General features: G+C 40.1%; 1 protein-coding gene and 1 pseudogene across 5 annotated transcripts in view; one reads left to right on the forward strand and one right to left on the reverse strand.

Annotated features, from left to right (window-relative positions):
- The window catches only part of LOC124596524 (pumilio homolog 2), a 596,698-nt gene that overhangs the window by 286,084 nt on the left and 288,831 nt on the right, over positions 1–21,783 (forward strand). For all 5 annotated transcript variants that reach the window (XM_047135690.1, XM_047135693.1, XM_047135692.1 and 2 more), the window contains 3 exons: positions 10,109–10,299; positions 17,987–18,129; positions 21,679–21,708. In XM_047135690.1, the coding sequence (XP_046991646.1) occupies positions 10,109–10,299; positions 17,987–18,129; positions 21,679–21,708 (364 nt within the window). The remainder of the gene's footprint in view (positions 1–10,108; positions 10,300–17,986; positions 18,130–21,678; positions 21,709–21,783) is intronic.
- Positions 2,996–3,113, reverse strand: LOC124597708 (annotated as a pseudogene).

Below are 21,783 nucleotides of genomic sequence, written 5' to 3' on the forward strand. Positions count from 1 at the left end.
CACCATCATGTGCACAGTTTCCTGGCTGCAAGCAGATAAACGCAGAGATTTCCATGTCCTCTATCTTTGCCTCATAGACGCACATTTTCCCCTTATATCTCTCCTCGCCCTTAACACTGTTGTCTTGAACAACATGGCAGAAATACACGTTCCCATCACAGCAAAATTCCTTCTGTCCCACACCATCGTTCAGCCAATTTGTCGAAGTACTCCTTAGTAGCAGAAACCCAAACTCTGGAATAAACTCTCGCATTATGTTAGAGAACTGAATAACATCACCAGCTTCAGTAGACAGTTAATGACAGATCTACTAAAACAACAATAAGGATTACCATTGTCCCTGTACGCACTCCTTATCCTCGTACATCCTTCTTTCCAAACAGATCTCTCTCACTTCCCAGTATTCTTAGCTGACACTGCCTCGAAATTGTCGTCGTCGTCGTCGTCAGCAGCAGCATTAGTGCAAGCACTCTTAATTTGTCATATTGAAATTTTTATTTCGTAGGTAACTATGATGTATGTGTGAAACCCTGGTCCGTTGTAAGAGAGGGACTGATGGCCCTAATCAAATCAGTTTAATAAATAAGTAAAAACCAATGGCGTCTATGTGCAGTAGGATTTTTAACATGTGCTATTTTCGAACGCCATAAATTACCTCGAAGAAAACTATCGATTGACGTACTGTCAACACGAATTCAGAAAATATCCTTCTTGTGAAACACAACTGGCCCTTTGTTCACGCGAAGCATTAGGTGCTGTCTGCAGGGATCTCAAGTTGATTCCATGTTTCTAGATGTCCAGAAGGCTTTTGACGCAGCCCTTGTCTGGTTACTTAAGGTGTACTCCTGTGAGATACGGGACCCGTACCAGATAGGATTGACGGAGGACATCGAAAAAGTTCAAAGAAGGGCAGTCCGCTTTTATCATGAAATAGGGCGGATAGTGTCACGGATATGATAAATGAGCTGAGGTGGCAATCATTTAAACGTTGTGGCGACATCTTTTCACGAAATTTTAATCACCAACTGTCTCCTCCGAATGCGAAAATATTTTGTTGACGCTTATGTACATAGGGAGAGATGATCATCGTATTAAAATAAGAAATAAAAGCTCTCACGGAGAGATTTGAGATTTCCATGCGCGCCATTCGGGACTGGAGTAGTAGAGAGATTTTCTGATAGTTCTTCAATGAACCTTCTGCCGTGCATTTAATTAAGTTGAATTTCATAGTAGTCATGTAGATGTAGGTGAACCATTTCCCGTCTGACTTTGTATCTTCCAGCAGCCAAGTGAAAGAGCACGCAGTATTTCTGAAGCAAGGTAAAGGTTTCTTGTAAAATAGTACGGTGGAGACTTCATACCTACCTAAAAGTACAGGTGTGGATGGGTAACTGGAATAGATGCCACTAGTTTGAGACTGGATACAGACGAAAAATGGAAGATTCCCTTAAGAACGAAAAATGCAAATTCAGACTGCTTACTGCAAGTAATTTCTTTCAAATATACGAAAGGCTGTCGCGCAGACTCCAGTGCACTGCCATTTGCAAACTCTGATGTGACCATGCATGCGAGAATGCAGGCGAGCCAGACCTCAACGAGGACGATGATGAGGAGGCAACACGTTGACGAAGCAGCACTGACCAACAGTATCATCGCTGAGGAGGGAAAACTGATGCCAAACTCGTTGCCGTGTGGACAAAAGAAGTCAAGCAGTTATCATCTAACTGCACAAAGTCTCATAAAAATGTTTTCTCATTCGTAAAAGTTTGCTCTTAAACGTACGTTTAGTTGGTAAGCAGTGACATTGTTTTGGATATCACACATTTTTTAAATAAAATACACATCGTATAAATATCTGTACCTTTACTGAAGGATGTCCTATTGAAGGCAGGGAAGGGGGCGGATGTTGGTGTTGTTAAAGGTTGGTAATTGGAAGAACCTAAGATTTTTACACGACATTAGCAGAAATGAGCGTCCTCTTGATGGTAGGGGTCTGAGAGGATGTTCTTGATATAAAGCGTTGAGCGTTAGAAGCACCTATCATTATCCTTTTTAAAAAGTTGTATAATTGTAATTGTGACGCTAAAATGTGTTCTTTTTGTTATTTCTTGATAACTTAGGAATTTTGCCGTTTTTAAAGCTCTGTATCTTGGTAAGTAGATAGTGCAAAAACACGTTATATTAGTGCTCCACAAGAAAAAGTCTTAAGTCCTGTTTATCGTTGGATTCAAGGAAAAACCATCATAGAGGAAAAAAACTGAAACCATACCAATTTCGCTGTTTATCGGCTCACTCCATGTTAGTACATTGTCCTCGAGGTCGAAAAGTTGGACTTGCAACATACTAAGTGTGTGTAAAATGTGGACCTTCTGCAAAACCCAATGTTCCTGCCGACTGGACTATTTGTCGTTCTTGTTTGATTTCCAATGTAAGATGTTTCCAACTTCAGACCAGTTGTGTGAAGACCAGAAGGCCATAAAAGAATGAACCTCACAGCATTTTTACCGTTTCGGTCAAACCTGACTTTGTACTAAAAAAAAAAAAAAAAAATCACGTCATAAGTTATCAAGGCTCTCGTGAAGCCCATCAGCTCTAGGTTACCATAACCAAATTTCGTAAAGCTATACAAAAGTTAGTCGTGTGAAGACATACGACTTATATGAGACGCAAAGTTTTGAGAGAGAAAAGCCTGTCGGTGTAGTAGTTTTCGTTGCCTCTGTCTTTATAAGAAGAGAGTGCCTTAATTATTTTAAACTGTCTATGTAAACTATATTTTTTTAAAACTAAACTCCTCCCGAACAGGCCACGAAGGCCCAACGGCATCGGCCGGCCGCCGTGTCATCCTCAGCCCGCTGGTGTCACTGGATGTGGATATCGAGGGGCATGTGGTCAGCACACCGCTCTCCCGGCCGTATGTCAGTTTCGAGACCGGAGCCGCTACTTCTCAATCAAGGAGATCCTCAATTTGCCTCACAAGGGCTGAGTGCACCCCGCTTGCCAACAGCGCTCGGCAGACCGGATGGTAACCCATCCCAGTGCTAGCCCAGCTCGACAGAGCTTAACTTCGGTGATCTGAGGGGAACCGGTGTTACCTCTGCGGCAAGGCCGTTGGCATGTAAACTATATTAGTCAAGTAAATATTGGTTGAACGTACATTGTATTGGCTAAATTGCGTCACACAAAATAAGAAAGAGGCCTTCTTATGGATCAGCATGTTACCATAAAGCATTACCGCTAAAATTGTTAATGAAATTGTTGCACGTTAGATTACACTAATACACGGGGTGATTATAATTAAACTTTCAAACCGCTGTAGAAATAACACCACCGGTCAGAATGACGTCAAATTGCAACGGAATATTATCGGAGTAGGGGGAAAACATGTGGCAGACGAAAAATAGTTACAAAATGTAGCAATAGATGGCACTGTAAGCATCAAATTTAATAGTAATCGACAACAAATGACAAATGAATCGTACAATAATGTCTAAGGTGTACGTTTGAAGTTTAACAAACTGCACTATTCAGTGTGCATGGGTGTACAGGTGTGATACTGTTAGTTACGTAAACCCATCCACCACGGCAAGGTCATATCATATCGGATTAGTAAAATCTGTTTTTAATTTTCCTGAGGCCGAAAACCGCATAAAAAGCATCACTCACATCGGTTTTTAATTGTCCTCAGGCCGAAACCGCTTAAAAAGCATAAATCAAAATCAAATTGGATTATTAATTTCCGTGTGACTGGCGCAAAACATGTTCAGTATGCTGTCCACCGTTTTCTGCAATAAGTTGAAATCGAGAAACAGCACGCTCCACAACTGATCGAAGAGTTTCCAGAGCCACGTTCAGAATGTATTGGGCAATACGTGCCTTCAATGCTGTTAAGTTTGCAATCGGAACACCGAACAAAACATCTTTCAGATAGCCCCACACCACAAGTCACGCGGATTAAGATCAGGTGATCGGGACGGCCAGGCTATAGGGAAATGATGGCTGATAAATCAAGCATTTCCGAGAAGGCGCTTCAGCAGCTGCCTAACTGGATTTGCAATGTTCTTAAGTGCGCCATCTTCCATAAAAATGATCCTGTCCACGCTGTTGTAGAGCTGGAGTGACGTGGTTGCGCAAAAGACACCCATAGAGCTTACAGTGACGGTACAGGTAACATGACCGGAAGCACCTTTCTCTTCCAATAAATATGCCCCTATAGTAAATGATGCCGTAAACCAGCGCTACACAGTGACCTTTTCACGATGAAGTGGTACTGGTTAATTTCCGTGTGGATTTTTCGTTGCCCTTATTAGACAATTCTGTGTATTGACTATCGTGTCATATGGAAGTGGGCTTCGTGCGAGCAACAAAGGTCTCTCTTGCTGGCAGGTCAACAGGAAGCGACCCGTGCATATGGGCAATTTTGAATGGATAGCAAAGAAGGATGTTTCGTAGGATTTTAAGCACCGTGCTCACCGGTATGTCCAATGTTCGGGCAATTCTCCGTGCACTACACGTTTGCACACCACCCCTCGTCTCCTCCTGCATTGCTGTGGCCACTGCTTCCACTGATGTCGAATCAATTTGTTTCCTCCCTCTACCAGGTTGCAAACCAAAAGAACACGTCTTTTCGAATTATTTTCTCCAGACGCACGGCAGTCATTTTCACAGCCCGGAACTTTCGCGGAGTGATGTGTGCTGTCATCATTCTTGTCATACAGCTCTGCAAGCAGAGTGCGATCCTGCATTGAGACAGTCATGACGAATTTCGCAGACGCGAAAGAAGGAAAAGCCGTGTACCCGGCGTGTTTATACCAATCTGAGTGGGTCGTGCGCATGACAGGTATTTTCATTTACGTGTTGTCACATTGATCCATTTTCACACTATTTTTCTTCTTCTGCCATACGTTTTCGCCGTTCTCCGATAATATTCCGTTGCAATTTGACGTCATTCTATCCAGTGGTGTTATTTCTACAGCGTTTTTAAAGTTTAACTTTCATTATAGAGCCAGAGAATAGAAACTTGAAATTTGGAGAGGGTGTTGATGTTATGCTGTAGGCGTCGTTTAAGAAAAGACTTTAAGAAATTCCACCCGTGAGAGTGAAATAACGGATGAAATGGTTTTTTTTTTTTTTGAAATATCGCTATTAAAGCAATTTCGATGCTACACCTACGAAACTTTTTGTTTTCTCGGCCAAAAACAAAGAAATGCGTGTTTCAGTATTTTTGCAAATTTAAGCCCAATGGGAGTGAAATAGGGGATGAAAGTTTTTATGGAAATATTTCATTATACAATCATTTTGAAAATTTGTATTTGGTTTCACTGTTTATGGAAACTTAACCCCTAAGGGGTAATAAGTGTGAAACATTTTATGAAAATATTTAGTTCTGGAAGCATTTTTAAGCTAAATCATCAGAACTTCGAAATTCATTCCCTAAGGTTGTGAAATATGGTCAGAGTGATTCACTGACTCATCCTGGCACACCGCGAACTGCAAAGGATAAAAACTTTGAGGAAGGTGTGTGTCCACTAAGGGGATGAAATATGAGATGAAATTTTAAGAAAATATTTCTTTATAATAATATAAAAAATTTTAAACATAAATATACGAAAATTTGCATTTCATTTTTCGGTGAGATACAAAGATGGGTGTGTTAGGATACAAAGGTTTCAATGGAGAAATCACCACCAAAACTCAGCAGACGTGAAACGATTAGGTGCTTCAGTTTGTGAACAACTAAAAATTTGATTAAAGAAAAGAAAAAGTGCAGACCATACACTCCACGCGAGCGACGTAGCAGGCGTTAAGCTAGTCTTTTCTATAGATAACAATGAAACATACTGTACCTTTCGGGATGTTGATGACAAAGCTGCAGTAAAACTTTAAGACAAGTAACGAAATATTATATAGTCCCCAAACCAAACAATGTACATCATGTAATCAAAAGTATCCGGACACCTGGCTGAAAATGACTTAAAAGTTCGTGGCGCCCTCCATCGGTAATGCTGGAATTCAATATGATGTTGGCTCACACTTAGCCTTGATGACAGCTTCCACTCTGGCAGGCATACGTTCAGGAAGGTTTCTTGGGGAATGGCAGCCCATTCTTCATGGAGTGCTGTACTGGGGAGAGGTATCGATGTCGATCAGTGAGGCCTGGCACGAAGTCGGCGTTCCAAAACATCCGAAAGGTGTACTATAGGATTAAGGTCAGGACCGTGTGCAGGCCAGTCCATTACAGAGATGTTATTGTCGTGTAACCACTCCGCCACAGGTCGTGCATTATGAACAGGTGCTCGATAGAGTTCAGAGATGCAGGCGCCATCAGTGTAGGCCTGTGCTGTGATAGAGCCACGCATAACAACAAGGGGTGCAAACCCCCTCCATGAAAATCATGGCCAAACCATAACACCACCGCCTCCGAATTTTACTGTTGGCACTGCAAACGCTGGCAGATAACGTTCACCGGGCATTCGACATACCCTCACCCCGCCATCGGATCGCCACATTGTGTACCGTGATTCGTCACTCCACACAACGTTTTTCCACTGTTGAATCGTCCAACGTTCACGCCCCCTTACACCAAGCGAGACATCGCTTGGCATTTACCGGAGTGATGTGTGGCTTATGAGCAGCCGCTCGACCATGAAATCCAAGTTTTCTCACCTCCCGCCTAACTTTGATAGTACTTGAAGTGGATCCTGATGCAGTTTGGAATTCCTATGTGATGGTCTGGATACATGTTAGCCTATTACACGTTACGACCTTCAACAGTTGGCGGTCTCTGTCAGTCAACAGACGTATGTTTTGGGGGGTGTCCGGATACTTTTGATCACATAGTGTAACTAATGGAAAATTCATTTCATATTAGTTTTAAGAATCGTTGTAAAAATATTTCTTAAACTGTCCAATATACATCGTCCGTCTGCCGCGCGGGCAGCAGTGCCATCTAAGGCGTATTGCCACGGTTCGCGCGCGCGCGCGCGCGCGCGCGCGCGCGCATATGTGTGTGTGTGTGTGTGTGTGTGTGTGTGTGTGTGTGTGTGTGTGTGTGTGTTGGTTAGTTTAAATTAGATTAAGTAGTGTGTAGGGACCGATGACCTTTCAGTTTGGTCCCATAGAACTTACCACAAATTTCCAAATTTTTCATCGTCCGTCCAAGAAGTTCTGAAGACTGATTTTGTTCCTAGTACACAAGCGACGTCAGCGCGATAACTACGGTGGCAGCGTTGAATTAACAGCTGTTAACGACGAATGTGAATTCGAACAGTCTATTGTGAAAAGGCAGTGTTACTAGTGGAATCTCGCTAGTAACAAACTTTTTACTTGTATATTTTATCGACAAACAAATACTGAATCACACTTTTAAATAAAAGTAACATATTTTTAATCATTATTTGCATGGGAAGTCAAGCATTTACAATAAATGAAAATTTGGTACAAATTCCCCCTTAGGCTGATCCAGAAGTTCGAATTTGAGTTTCTGGAGCGTTTCAGCAATTTGGGCAGCAGTATGCGGACGGGCATTGTCGTACAACACAGCACCTTTTGACAACAATCCTCGACGTTTGCTTCGAATTACAGATTTTAGCCTGGCAGTAAGCATCTTACTGTTTATTGTTGTGCCCCTTTCCCCATAATGTTCCAGTACTGAACCTCGTGCGTCCGAAAAAACCGTATGCAGCAGTTTCCCTGCAGACGGTTGGGTCTTGAAATTTTTCTTGCACGGCGATTTTGGATGTTTTCATTCCATACTCTACTGTTTACTCTCCGGCTCTTAATGATGGATCTATGTTTCGTCACCAGTAATGATCCTGTCTAAGTTGTTGTCCCGTTCTGTACCGTAGCGATCCAAATGTTTTTGGCAGATGTCCAAGCGCGTTTGTTTATGCAACTGTGTGAGTTGTTTTGGGACCCATCTTGCACAGACTTCATGAAGCCCAAGTCTGTTGTGGAAGATTTCGTAGGCAAAACCGTGGCTAATTGGCAGACGATGTGTCACTTTATATAAGTACGAAGAAAAACTGAGGGGCCCACTCCGTAAGGTCCTCTCGTTCGATATGGCAGCGATGATGTCCGGACCGGATGCGCTGTCTGCTTACGGCCTACAGCAGGGAAAGACTCGGCATTGAATTTTGCTGCGGCGGCTGTTGCGGAGACGGTGCGGCGCGCGGCGTGCTGTGACAGGAACCGGCTGGCGGTCAGGCCTGGCTGGCGCTGTCAACGGCCCCGCTCTCGGCTTTGTTCTCACCGCGCACCTGCACGCCGCCTCCGCTGCTGACCTCTGATGCCCGGCTGCCAGAGACGCGTCATCCCTGCTGTATCATGTCATAGCCACATTAATGTCTCTCATTTTCGTTCAGCTTTCTCTACAATTTTTCCATTCCTTTTGGTGAATTTAATATGTAACTACTTTCGCGTTATGCGGTGTCTGTGTGTGTGTGTGTGTGTGTGTGTGTGTGTGTGTGTGTGTGTGTGTGTGTGTACCGCGGCTTTGTCTCCCCCGCCCCAACCTTCACCATACCTTACTATCTTATGATGATGCGTTATGTCTTTCAGTCGTAAATGTCGTAAGTAGTTTTGTAATTTGTAACTGTCGTGATTTAGAAATTCGTCGCACTTCCAGAACGACGAGAAAAAAAAGTTAATGTGTAACTAGCCCATTGCACATATAATTGAAGAATTATTCTAATGAAAGAAAACACCACCCATTTGATAGTGTAACACCAACAGACATAACATAAACTATTAACAAGTTAGGAGGCAGTCTGAGCAGACTTCTCACAAGGAAAGTTTTTAGATTCGAGCGAACATACCTATATTAAATTTTGTTTACGGGACCATTACATGCCTCTCAGTGTGCTGGTGATCGTCACTTTCCTGCACGACTCTGCAAATGTCTCCAGACGTCAAAGCAGATAACTTAATTATAAATGCAAGTGAGAATTCAAAGCAATATCAGTGACTACGAAAGACGCAGTGAAGAAAAGCAAGTTGATCATGTCATAACTGCACGTTCTGTATCATCAGTGCTGAACGCCATGTCAGTGACACTTCAGAGGTTGTCCACAGGTTTTCCAGTATCATAACCAGAGTTCTGCCATGCAGAATGAAATATTGGTCTGTATACTTCCGCAGATAATTGAATTTAAATGGCAATGCATTTTCTTGAAGAAGAATCTGCCACGTAATTTTGGCTGCATGTTCATGTAACTTAAGTAAGTCTGTCTCCCCCCCCCCCCCCCTCCACCCCCCCCCCCCCCACACACACACTGATTATCCAGGACATTATGACCACCTACCTAATTGCCGGTATGTCCACCTGTGGCATGGATAACTGCAGCGAAGCGTTGTGGCATGGAAGCGATGAGGCCTTCGTCGGTTGCTGGCGGTAGTTGGCACCATATTCCCCACTCCCCGATACACACACGTGTCACCTAATTCAGGGGAGGGAGCCATGAGCTTCATTTTTTTTATTAATGAAAAAAAGTGAAAATAAATAAAAGGGTCACATTATCATCAAATATATCAATTTGCTTAGGGCTAGTTTTTTCAAGTAGGCTGCTTGCCTTACTTATTATCATTGTGTTGCTCTTTAGTTTCTTTTGGGTGTACAATTCACAGAAGTAACGAGCTTACAAGTGTTTCCATTTTGTGTGATCTGGAAGATGTGAGACTAGGCACAAAAAATCCACTGCTTTGATTCCAAGAGGTAATCATTTTCATAACCATTCCAAAGAGACTTGAATGGTAAGAACGACATCAGTTTTTGTACAGTTGAAGGAGCTATTAAATTTTCAACTGAGCCGGTTTTAGTCATTAACAAAAATTTTCACACAGTGCTTATATATGATGGCTTAACTGATCAATCAGCAGAGTGTGCTCACAATTGAAGTTTGTATTTTATAGGTTTTAACACCGCATTGCCTCCAGTGACATTTGTGCTTATGAAGGACCCTGTTGAACAGATAGAAAGCAAGCAATTTGTTGTTAAGTATTTCGTTATACAGCTTACACTGAACTTCACAAACATATTCTGTTTTAATATGTCATAATTGTATTTTTATGTAATTCTTTTCATTAATTCAGCCTGTCTTTGTTCACATTGCAGATCATGCAGTTTCCCAACCCATCACTATGGTACCTAGGAGATCAGGAAGCTTTCCTGGTAGTGAAGCAGCAAATATTCTCTCCCCCCGCTCCTCAGAAACTGGTGGTTTAGGGGTCAAAATGGTAGAATACGTCCTCGGTTCTTCACCAACTGGCAAAGACCTTGAACCTCGTATGAGAGGGCTTGTGCTGGTATGTTTATGGCATTACATAAACTAGATTTCAGACACAATCCTATTATATACATATATTATGTACAGTGTGGTTGTAACTAGTTATTTCGTGAAATTGTTTAACATAACTAGCTTTTAGTAATAATATGTCTGATGTAAGCATGCTTGCTAATCCAGTTGCCAACAGGGGCAACATTAAATTTTGTTTCATAATTGTTGCTTGTTAGATATTGTATTCAGAACACAAGGACAAAAGTAATTAACTAACTGAGTAGATATATACATTTATTAGCAGCTTGCACGAAAATGGAAATGATCATTTTGGTTTCAGTGTTGTATGTAAGAATCACAATTGTGCAATTTCATAAGTGCAGTTATTTCTTTTACAGACTGATTATAAATATTCTGAGCAAAGGGGTAAATAGTGTTGAGGAGAAAATTTCACTAGTTCCATTATGAAACCTGTTAAGTGCACACATACCGAAACATTGTAAGAAGAGAATTTGGTGAGGTATATGATATGGGTGTAGATTGAGAGACAGTCCAGGTGTTAAGCGAGTAACAGCAGCTCACAAGTTTATGCATTTAGTGGAAAATGGTTGTTGTTAAAAGCATGCTGACTGCATGATTTTTTCCACTGAGTCATAACGTCATGCAATGCCCAAGTATTGTGTATGGGACATACTGTTCATAATACATATACACAGTCGACCCTTCCAACTTAGTGTAAACACCTTAACATAGGATGATCAAATTGTTTTTACGTTCTGTGAATTGTTATATACTCATTTGAGGAACTTGACTATTTCTGTAAATCAACTATGAAAGTTATTCTGTCGACATTATCCTTGAGAATATTGAGACTAGAGTTACATAATGAGGAACATAAGCCTAACTCATGTGTGGTGACTCAGTATGAACAGGTCAGTTGGGTCTGGAGGCCTCTGACAATCGGACAAAAATTAATTTACGTTAGCTGAATACCCAACTTCAGAATCCATTTGAGAAGAAAGTCATCTTATGGTTCAGTACTGCTGGCCTTCTAAGTGCAAATGTGGTCATTCCAGTGCCTTGTTATTAAACGTGGAGAAAGGTGTAAAAACTGGATTTGCTGCTTAGAATGATGATGAGACATGAACTGTATATATTGTTTTCATTCCTTGTTTACAATCACCACATTTTTTTTGGTTGTGTATTGACAGTGAAGTACCTTTAATTCCAAAATGTACTAAACATCGTATTTTGTTCTTAGTGCACATGTGTTAAATTCTCTACGACATTAGAGCGTTCAAGATACAGTACATCATCATTTTTTACAGGAACGCAAATGGGTTTCAAAGATGTAATGGAACTGCAGAAATACAAATGCTGAAACAGTGCCCACTGCGCCCAGAGATCGCAGTTAATGACGACAACAATACGTCATCCACAACAACTTGTTTCCGTTACAACGTAGAATGCGAAAGATAGTCCAGTGCAGTGTTTCTGTATCAAGTGCCCTCTTCCACTGATCAATGAATGTATAGCCTGCACGTCTATTAAAGTTGAGACAGATCGGTTTAAATTAACTATAAGTCAAGGTATCAGCTGCACACACTCAGCAGTGCATGGAAGTGGGCACTTGTTAATTGAGGTGCTGAAAAAGAGTGTGTTCTGCGTTATACATCATGATGCAAAGCTGCCCATGAGCTGTGGCATTTGGCTGGTTGAGAGGGAAGTGTGCTAACTGCAGTCTTGTCATGCCACTAGTGCATCCACTCTCTGCGGGCTTGTCTGGCTGAGGCGTTTGAGTTCGCAGATTCTCCCAGGTAACTGCGATGTCTGCTCACTGTGGCCCCTCCACATGCCTGCCCTGAACAAAGGCAGTTACATTAGGGAGTGGTTTATATTGGACAGGCTGACCTGTCCAGTTTGCTACACTCTGCACTAGATGCCTCCAGGAGTGGCAAGAGCAAGTGACAGAACTCAACAAACAATGATGGATAATGTTGAAAGCTCAAATTTTTGAAGGGTATTAACACAAGTCCATTGTTGGCGTTTAACCCTAGAGCAGACGTGCTCTTCAATGTTAAATAGCAGGTGCGTGGTGTATTATGTACACGCTGACAAGTAGCTATTTATTGTTATTCCTTCATCATTTATTGCAGTAATTTACATCCCATCATAGAGTGGCTACAAGTAACATTTAAGTTCATGCTTGACAATAGTTTCAACATTGGAATTATTTAGTTGGAGCTTAGTTGTCTTCGACCTCTGTTGAATGCAAACTGCTGTTTGAGAATTGTTTTTGCAAACGAAATCATTATATCTTCTTATTATTGTTGCGGTGTTATTCACTCCCTTTCCACAAATTCCGTGTCTACCTTTTTTCTTCATTGGTTGCTCTTGCATACACATCTGTTGAATTTTGTAATGACACAGATACATACTAACATTATTTGGTTAGCTTGGTGTCCCTTATCTTTTGAAAAGATAGTGTTTCAGGAGTTGAAAATAAAGGTTCTTTAGGTACATTCAATGTGGATGGATGTTTTTGGTTCTTTTCATTTGCTATCAGCTACCAGCCATGTTCAACAATGTATACCATACAGACATCCATTTTCTTGTCATTTGGTGCTGTTGTTGTTGTTGCGGTTGTGGTCTTCAGTCCAAGAGACTGGTTTGCTGCAGCTCTCCATGCTACACTATACTGTGCAAGCCTCTTCATCTCCTAATAACTATTGCAACCTACATTCTTCCGAAGCTGCTTAGTGTATTCATCTCTTGGTCTTCCTCTATGATTCTTACTTTCCATGCTTCCCTCCAGAACTAAATTGGTGATCCCTTGATGCCTCATAACGTGTCTTACCAACCGATCCCTTCTTGTAGTCAAATTGTGCCACAGAGTCCTCTTCCCCCCAATCCTATTCAGTACCTCTTCATTAGTTATGTGATCTACCCATTTAATCTTCAGCATTCTTCTGTAGCACCACATTTCGAAAGCATTTTTTCTCTTCTTGTCTAAACTATTTATCGTCCATGTTTCACTTCCATATATGGCTACACTCCATATAAATACTTTCAGATAAGATTTCCTGACACTTAAATCTGTATTCAGTGTAAACAAATTTCTCTTCTTCAGAAACGCTTTCCTTGCCGTACTCAGTCTACATTTTATATCCTTTCAACTTTTTACGATCATCAGTTATTTTGCTTCCCAAATAGCAAAACTCATCTGCTACTTTAAGTGTATCATTTTCTAATCTAATTCACTGAGCATCACCTCATTTAATTCGACTACATTTCATTATCCTCATTTCACTTCTGTTGATGTTCATCTTGTATCCTCCTTTCAAGATACTGTTCATTCCATTCAGCTGCTTTTCCAGGCCCTTTGCTGTCTCTGACAGAATTACAGTGTTGTCGCCAAACCTCAGTTCTTGTTTCTTCTCTGTGGATTCTAATTTCTACTCCAAATTTTTCTTTAGTTTCCTTTACTGCTTGCTCAGTATTCAGATTGAATAACATCGGGGATAAACTACAACCCTGTCTCACTCCTTTCTCAACCTCTGCTTTCCTGTCATGCCTCTAGACTCTGCATGACTGCCAACTGGTTTCTGTACAAATTGTAAATAGCTTTTTGCTCTCTGTATTATAGCCCTGCCTTCTTCAGAATTTCAAAGAGGGTATTCCAGTCAGCATTGTCAAAAGATTTCTCTAAGTCTACAAATGCTAGAAACATAGGTTTGCCTTTCCTTAACCCATCATCTAAGATAAGCCATAGGGTCAGTATTTCCTCGCGTCTTCCAACGTTTCTATGGAATCCAAACTGATCCTTCCCAAGGTCGGCCGCTACCAGTTTTCCATGTGTCTGTAAAGAATTTGTGTTAGTTTTTGCAACCGTGATTTATTAAACTGATAGTTCAATAATTTTCACACTTACCAATGCCTGCTTTCTTTGGCATTGGAATCATTATATTCTTCTTGAAGTCTGAGGGTATTTTGCCTGGCTCACACATATTGCTCACCAGCTGGAAGAGTTTTGCCATGGTTGGCTCTCCCAAGGCTATCAGTAGTTCTAATGGATTGTTGTCTCCTCCTGGTTCCTTGTTTCGACTTAACGTCTTTCAGTGCTGTGTCAGATTCTTCTTGCAGTATCATTTCTCCCATTTCCTCTTCATCTATGTCCTCTTTCATTTCCATAATATTGCCCTCAAGTACATAGCTCTTGTATAGACCCTCCGTATATTCCTTCCACCTTTCTGCTTTCCCTTCTTTGATTAGGATGGGTCTCCATCTGAGCTCTTGATATTCATACAGGTGGTTCTCTTTTCTCCAAAGGGGTCTTTAGTTTTCCTGTAGGCAGTATCGATCTTACCCTAGTGGTATATGCTTCTACACCCTTACATTTGTTCTCTAGCAATCCCTGCTTAGCCATTTTGCACTTGTCGATCTCATTTTTGAGAAGTTTGTATTCCTTTTTGGGTGCTTCATTTACTGCATTTTTGTATTTTCTCCTTCGTTGCCTAAGGATTTCTACTAGACCTTGTCTTATTACCTATTTGTTTCTCTGCTGCCTTCACTATGCCATCTCTCAAAGCTACCCATTCTTTTTCTACTGTGTTTCATTTCCCCATTTTTATCAGTCGATCCCAAATGCTGTCTCTGAAACTCTCTACAACCTCTGGTTCTTCCAGTTTATCCAGGTCCCATCTCCTTAATATCCTGCCTTTCTTCAGTTTTAATCTACCATTCATAACCAATAAATTGTGGTCACAGTCCACAACTACCCATGGAAATGTCATACAGTTTAAAACCTCGTTCCTAAATATGTCCTACCATTATATAATCTGTCTGAAACCTTCCAGTGTCTCCAGGCCTCTTCAAAGTGTACAATCTTCTTTCATGATTCTTAAACCAAGTGTTAGCTATGATAAAGTTACGCCCTGTGCAAAATTCTACCAGTCAGCTTCCCCTTTCATTCCTTACCCCCCGGTCCACATTCACCTACTACTTTTACTTCTCTTCCTCTTTCTCTTCCTTTTCCTCTTCCTTCTCTTTCTCTTCCTTTTCCTACAGTCATGTTCCAGTCCCCCATGACTATTAAATTTTTATCTTTCTTAACTATCTGAATAATTTATTTTATCGCATCATACATTTGTTCAATCTCTTCATCATCTGCATAGTTAGTTGTCATATAAACTTGTACTACTGTGGTAGGTGTGGGCTTAGTGTCTATCTTGGCTGCAATAATGCGTTCACTATGCTGTTTGTAGTAGCTTATCCGCATTCCTATTTTTTTTTATGCATTATTAAACCCACTCCTGCATTACCCTGTATTCACCTGACCAGAAGCCTTGTTCCTCCTGCAACCGTACTTCACTAATTCCCACTATATCTAACCAACCTATCCATTTCCCTTTTTAAATTTTCTAACCTACCTGCCTGATTAAGGGATCTGACATTCTACGCTTAGATTTGTAGAATGCCAGTTTTGTTTCTCTTGATAATGATGTCCTCCAGAGTAGTCCCCACCCGGAGATCTGAATGGGGGACTATTTTACCTCTGGAATACTTTACCCAAGAGGGTACAGTAAAGCTGCATGCCCATGGGATACATTTCAGCTGTAGTTTCCTCTTGCTTTCAGCCGTTCACAGTACTAGCACAACAAGGCTGTTTTGGTTGATGTTACAAGACCAGATCAGTCACTCATAAAGTCCGTTGCCCCTGCAGCTACTGAAAATGCTGCTGCCCCTCTTTAGGATTCAGACATTTGTCTGGTCTCATCAGATTCCTCTCCATCATGGTTTCACCTACGGTACGGCTATCTGTGTCGCTGAGGCATACACAGAGAGAGAGAGAGAGAGAGAGAGAGAGCGCTAGTATACCAGTTATCTGTTGTCACATTCGTATTTATGCCTGTTAATCAGCTCTGTTAGTCTACACACAATGTCAAATGGTTCATTAGAAACACAAAGTAGTTCTTTTGGCTCTTTGCCACAATACACTTCCAACTGACCAGTGTTTAACATCACTCAGAGCAAATATTCTGATGACATATTCAGCTGATTTGTTGCCAGTGTATTGTATGGAGCTGCAACCACCTCAGAATGCTTCTAGTTTCTTGTCAGTAGTAACATATTCTCAAAGATTTTAACTGATCATGCAGTTTTTCACAAATGCATTCAGAATGCTCCCAATAGCTACTAACCTATGTTTTGCATCTCATATCCTTAGTTTCTTTAGCACCAAACCTACTACTCTCAGAAGCAACAAAAATATCTTGTAACTAATGCAGGATCTCTAAACAATCATTCCTGTTCCATCATTTCACCAAAATTACGATGAATTTATGTGGTTTTCAGCCTTGAGGCCAGTCAAATAAAGTATGACTAATACTCCTGAAGCATCAATTTGATCTGTCATCTTAGCATCCCTATCTTCTTGCCTATTTCTATGAATGAATACATTCATAAAATGCTAAAGTTCGTCTTTCATATCTATACTTACAATTAAATTGTTTTTACAATATAGTATGCTACAATTTTAGGGCCTGGAAAGATATTGAATTTTTTTTCCCTCACTGGTACACAAGATGTCTTTCTATGCATATCTATTTTATTTGTTGTCCCCTACCAAAAAATATACAATCTTTAGTATCAAAGAAAGATAATTTCTCGTCGCACTCAATTTCAATCAGTATTGTGATCACATGGTAATATCATTTGATCCTCTCTACTAGAAAACAAATCATCAATATCTCCTCAGTCATCGTCTTCCCTAAGCATCTCTAAAAGAATCCGTTCTAATTCCTCCTCTGTCAAGTATTTTGTGGCACGAAAATTAGAAACAGAACTACTGTTATCATATAATGCAGTATAAGTCTGTAGAATATACTGCTCTTCTTCTTCTTCCCCATGTGGCTTCATGTAAATGTAAAAGACATAATTCTGACAATTCGAAATTTTAAGTTGCAGGAATAACTTACCGTTATCCTTGACTTGTTGATGCTGTTGCGTGTGACCTGTTGATTCATTTGCCTTGCTTAACTAAACATAGGCTAAACAATGACCAGAAAAGTGTCAGCAATTACAAGGCTTGGCATTTTTCCAGTAGAGGACAGATGATTACTGTGGTTTATAAAATACACCAGTGTGCCCCCACTATGGTTAATACAACAAACCAATAGTGAAAAACTCAAATGATCATGCTGTTTTGTTTGGAAAAGTTCTGGTTAGGTTTCAGGTGTAGGCTTATTTTAGTGTACGGTAGTTAACACAGAACCCGTTTCAGCTGCAATAGGCACAACATAAACTGTCTTACACACACACACACACACACACACACACACACACACACACACACACGCACGCACGGTGTGTATATGCCAGTTTGTGTTTAGCAGAGAATAGATGTGGCTGTAATGCTGATGTCGGTGTACCCTTTCATTGTTTCATTAGTGAATCTTGAAATGGTTCATGACCCTTCTACGAACACTACTGCTCCTATGCCTGCGTTGAATGATTGAATTACATAACAGAGCAAGATGGCTATTTTATTAAGGCATTAGGATCTTCACGAGTTGTCGGCTTAAGTGGACTTGTTTTGATGGAAGTAGTGTCATTTTTGACCTTGTTTTAAGTTTCTAATTCTAGAAATTAACTTTTATTGCTAGATTGATAAAGATTGTTTAGTTTGGTCACAAGGATATTCAATTTCTTTTTAGAATCCAAATGACAGTGAAAAGAAAGAAAAAGATAAAGCCCCGTCTCCTTTTGAAGCAGGCAAGAAGGACGTTGAAAATGGGAACAACCCACAGCCTAATGGAATCGTACAGAATGGACTTGGAGACGATGACAAAGGATTTAAGTAAGTATCATAATATTGGCTGGGGAAGATGAGTATGTGTAAAAAGGCATTTTTCTATTGTCACACACATAGGATTGTGTCCTCTTATGTTTTTACTATTTCTTTGTTCAGTTTTGTTTTTTTGGTCCTCATATTAATGATATCAGTTTTTTAATAATTTTGTGATCTTCAAGTTCTTATGGAACAGACAATTTTTCTCAAAAGCTTCATTCATATCTGGTTCAGATTGCAAAATTGTAGGATGGATTAACTGCAAAGATGTATGTAAGTAAAAAATGTTTTGCAGGTACATAGAATAATTTTTGGTAACTCTTTTCTTGATTAGTATATGCAGTACAATCTCTGTGTATTCTTCTTTCTTCTAGTGTTACCATGAAAATTTCGTTTGTATTTGAAATTTCTGCTGCTTTCATACGAGCTTATTTTTACTGGTTGGTGCATAATGTTAACTCGAGGCCACACAGTGTACATCTGCATGTTATAAAGAATGCTTTGTATAAAAACAAGATTTCCATAATGGCAAATGTTTTCTGCTTCAAACACAGTCTAAAGTGAAATACTCTGCTGTGTTCACAGCTTCCATATTACGTCACTACACATGTATTACTGTAGATATGCTTTCATCTGCTGGATTCAGAACACATTAATCCATATTATATTGAAGACCTCACATTGTCTCCATTAAGTTTCTTCTTTTTGCTGTTGTTTTTTCTGTGATGATCATCTTTCTGGCTGTAACGCGAAAATGGCGAGCCATCCAGTATTTTAGTGAATTTTGAAATGTGTATTTTGAAAAATGTAAGCATAAACATCAGATTCAGTAACAAAACAGCTTTACTGCAGGACTCTACATCAGTCCTAATAGAGCTTGGAGTCGATCAAAAGGCTCCCAATATGAACTTTGATCAGCCAACTACAGCTTTTTTGTTCCCCATTCAGTTGCACTTAGTTCCATATGCCATTGTTCCATTTGCAATAAAGTATGTGCATTATATCCAAGAAACGATTTTTGATTAATTTGTAAATGCTATAAACTTTTTCATGTGTTGTGTGAAGTGAAAAACATGTTGCATTGACAAGCTAATATGGTACGGAATGTAACTCTTGCTACAGATATTGCCTGCCAGCTTTTTTTGTATGTACTATGACATTTATTAGATTCGATAGCTCTTACTAAACTGAATGTACAGATTGAAAGAGAGAATCCTGAGTCCATCAGATATCTATACATGTATCAACCACTCAATACTCTTCGTTTCTGCCTTCTTCATTACGACTTTCATTCCACAATTTGTTTTATTGTTATTCTTCTTCCTTATCAGTGAGATAATCTTTGCCATTAACAGGGTTAAATACATTGTATTACTAATTTCTTTGTGTAATCATGATAGCAATCAACATAATATAATTCAGACTAAGGCCGGTATTACACTACGAAATTTCTTTGTCAAGGATTTGATCAAAGATGTGATTAAATATTTGTCAAATATATTTGACAAAGATCTTTGATGTGGCGCTACAAAGGGGGTATTTTACACTGTCGTCATATTTTTTGTCAAAGTTCAAGATGGCTGACAACAACAACTCGTCACTAAACAACAACAACAACAACTTGTTATTAAACAACAACAACTTGTTATTAACTGCAGCAGTTGCATGTACCACAATTGCACTATTTGCACATGCGGAAGAGAAGAAGAGGGGGGAAGGGGGGGGGAGGAAACGTGCCTGTGTGAAGCCGTGGGTTTTACGACGATACGATAAAAGCATTCAACAAAATTTGTTTTGTGAGCTTATAGTGGAGGAAGTCAAGTTGTACATCAATTACTTAAGAATGGATGAGCATACATTTCTGTATGTTCTCAGTGAAGTGTATCCTCATATCACAAAGCACAATATTCACTTAAGAACTGCTATATCTGTAGAAGACAGGCTCACTTTAACACTTAGGTTAGGTCAGTTCAGTTCTCCAAACTTCTTAATCTGTTTTTGTATTCAAGTTGTAAAGCGCCTTATCAACTTCACACATCTCTATTAATTTTGTAGTTGTTGGTACACACCAATTGTATTTACTGGCAATGTTTATAAAAACACTACAGATGACAGAACGCTGCAGCAATGCTAGCACTCCACATGGTAACATGTCACATTGCAGTGAACAGAAGACAAGTGACTACTTTGATTAAATGTACAGCGAGGCCCCAGATTTGATCAAATATTTGACGACATTTGACAAAGTTCCCTATTAAGCCATCAAATTTCTTTGACAAAAATATTGGACAAAGAAATTTGATAGTGTAATACCGGCCTAAGAAACACTCGTCTACTTTCTTATGTTAATGGACTGATGAGGCGAAGCATTACGACCACAGCCAGCTAGTGTGAAATTGAATGGCACCTGGTGGCTTTGCAGGCATATGGTACAGTAAGGAAAATACTGGCATATAAACACAGCAGATGTATGGGGAATCTTTCTAATCATCATGGGCCACAAATAGTGGAAATCATTGACATGCAAAGAGTAGACTGTTATGGACTGGTACTTGCGAACAAGCGTCCCAGATATGGCTAAACTATTTGACTGTTTGCGGGCTACTGTCATGAGAATCTGTGGAAAGTAATTGAAGGATCGTGAAATGACAAATAGGTAACAAAGTGTTGGACATTCACACCACATCATAAATGTGGAGGTCAGAGGTTTGCTTAATCTGTAAATTAGGATAGACAGGCATCTAATAACAGAGTATTACGCTGAGTGTCAGATCACACCATTTAGCTCATATTATTGAATTTGGAGCTGTGCAGCTTCCCTACATGTTCCAATGTTAACCCAATGATGTCAATTAAGACTGAAATGGGTATGGCGTAATTGAAATTAAACTGTGAATTGGTGGAAATTTTTCATGTAGTCACATTTCTTGATATACCTGGGCTATCATGGTGTCCAGATAAGTCATCATCCAGGTGTGCCTGATTGAAACGTGCACCATACCACAAGTATAGGCCAATGGGAACAGAAATACGTAGTATTCACCCAGGTTTGAATAAGACCTGTGGGGGCAACAGAAGGCACCATGATGACAGTGGAATATGTGAACACTATTGCAGATGTGCATTACTTCATGCTTGATGTCAGTACTGCGTATGACAGCATGTTTCAGCACGATAACTGCTGTGTCTAAGGCCCAGAATTGTGAGTGTTAAGAGGAGCACGATAGTGGAATCAGTTTGATGTCGTGGCCACCGTGTTCACCTGATCTGAATCTAGCAGCACACATCTGGGATGACAAGGGTTATTAGCTTGGTACACACAAACTCCTAGCCTGTAATTTATGGAAATTATGTGACCTCTGCGTAGATGTCCAATGCTACTTACCTTCGGGAGCCTACCAAGGACTTGTTGAATCAATGCCATGCAGGGTCACTGTGGTTTTGTGTTCTACAGTTGAATCAATGTCTATTAAGCAGCAAGTGATAATGTTTTGGCTCATCAGTGTGTGTATGTAGTAAGTATGTACTTTTCCTTAACTTTTGCTCTTTCTTTTACAGGTACAACAAGGACCAGTACTCATTAGCAAGGTGAGATGAAATTTCCAAAATGGAAAATACAATGAAAATACTGTGGTATGAAGATAATCTTAATTTTTATTGAAA

Source organism: Schistocerca americana, chromosome 2, assembly GCF_021461395.2.
Source record: "Schistocerca americana isolate TAMUIC-IGC-003095 chromosome 2, iqSchAmer2.1, whole genome shotgun sequence".
In the NCBI taxonomy this organism is placed as follows: domain Eukaryota; kingdom Metazoa; phylum Arthropoda; class Insecta; order Orthoptera; family Acrididae; genus Schistocerca; species Schistocerca americana.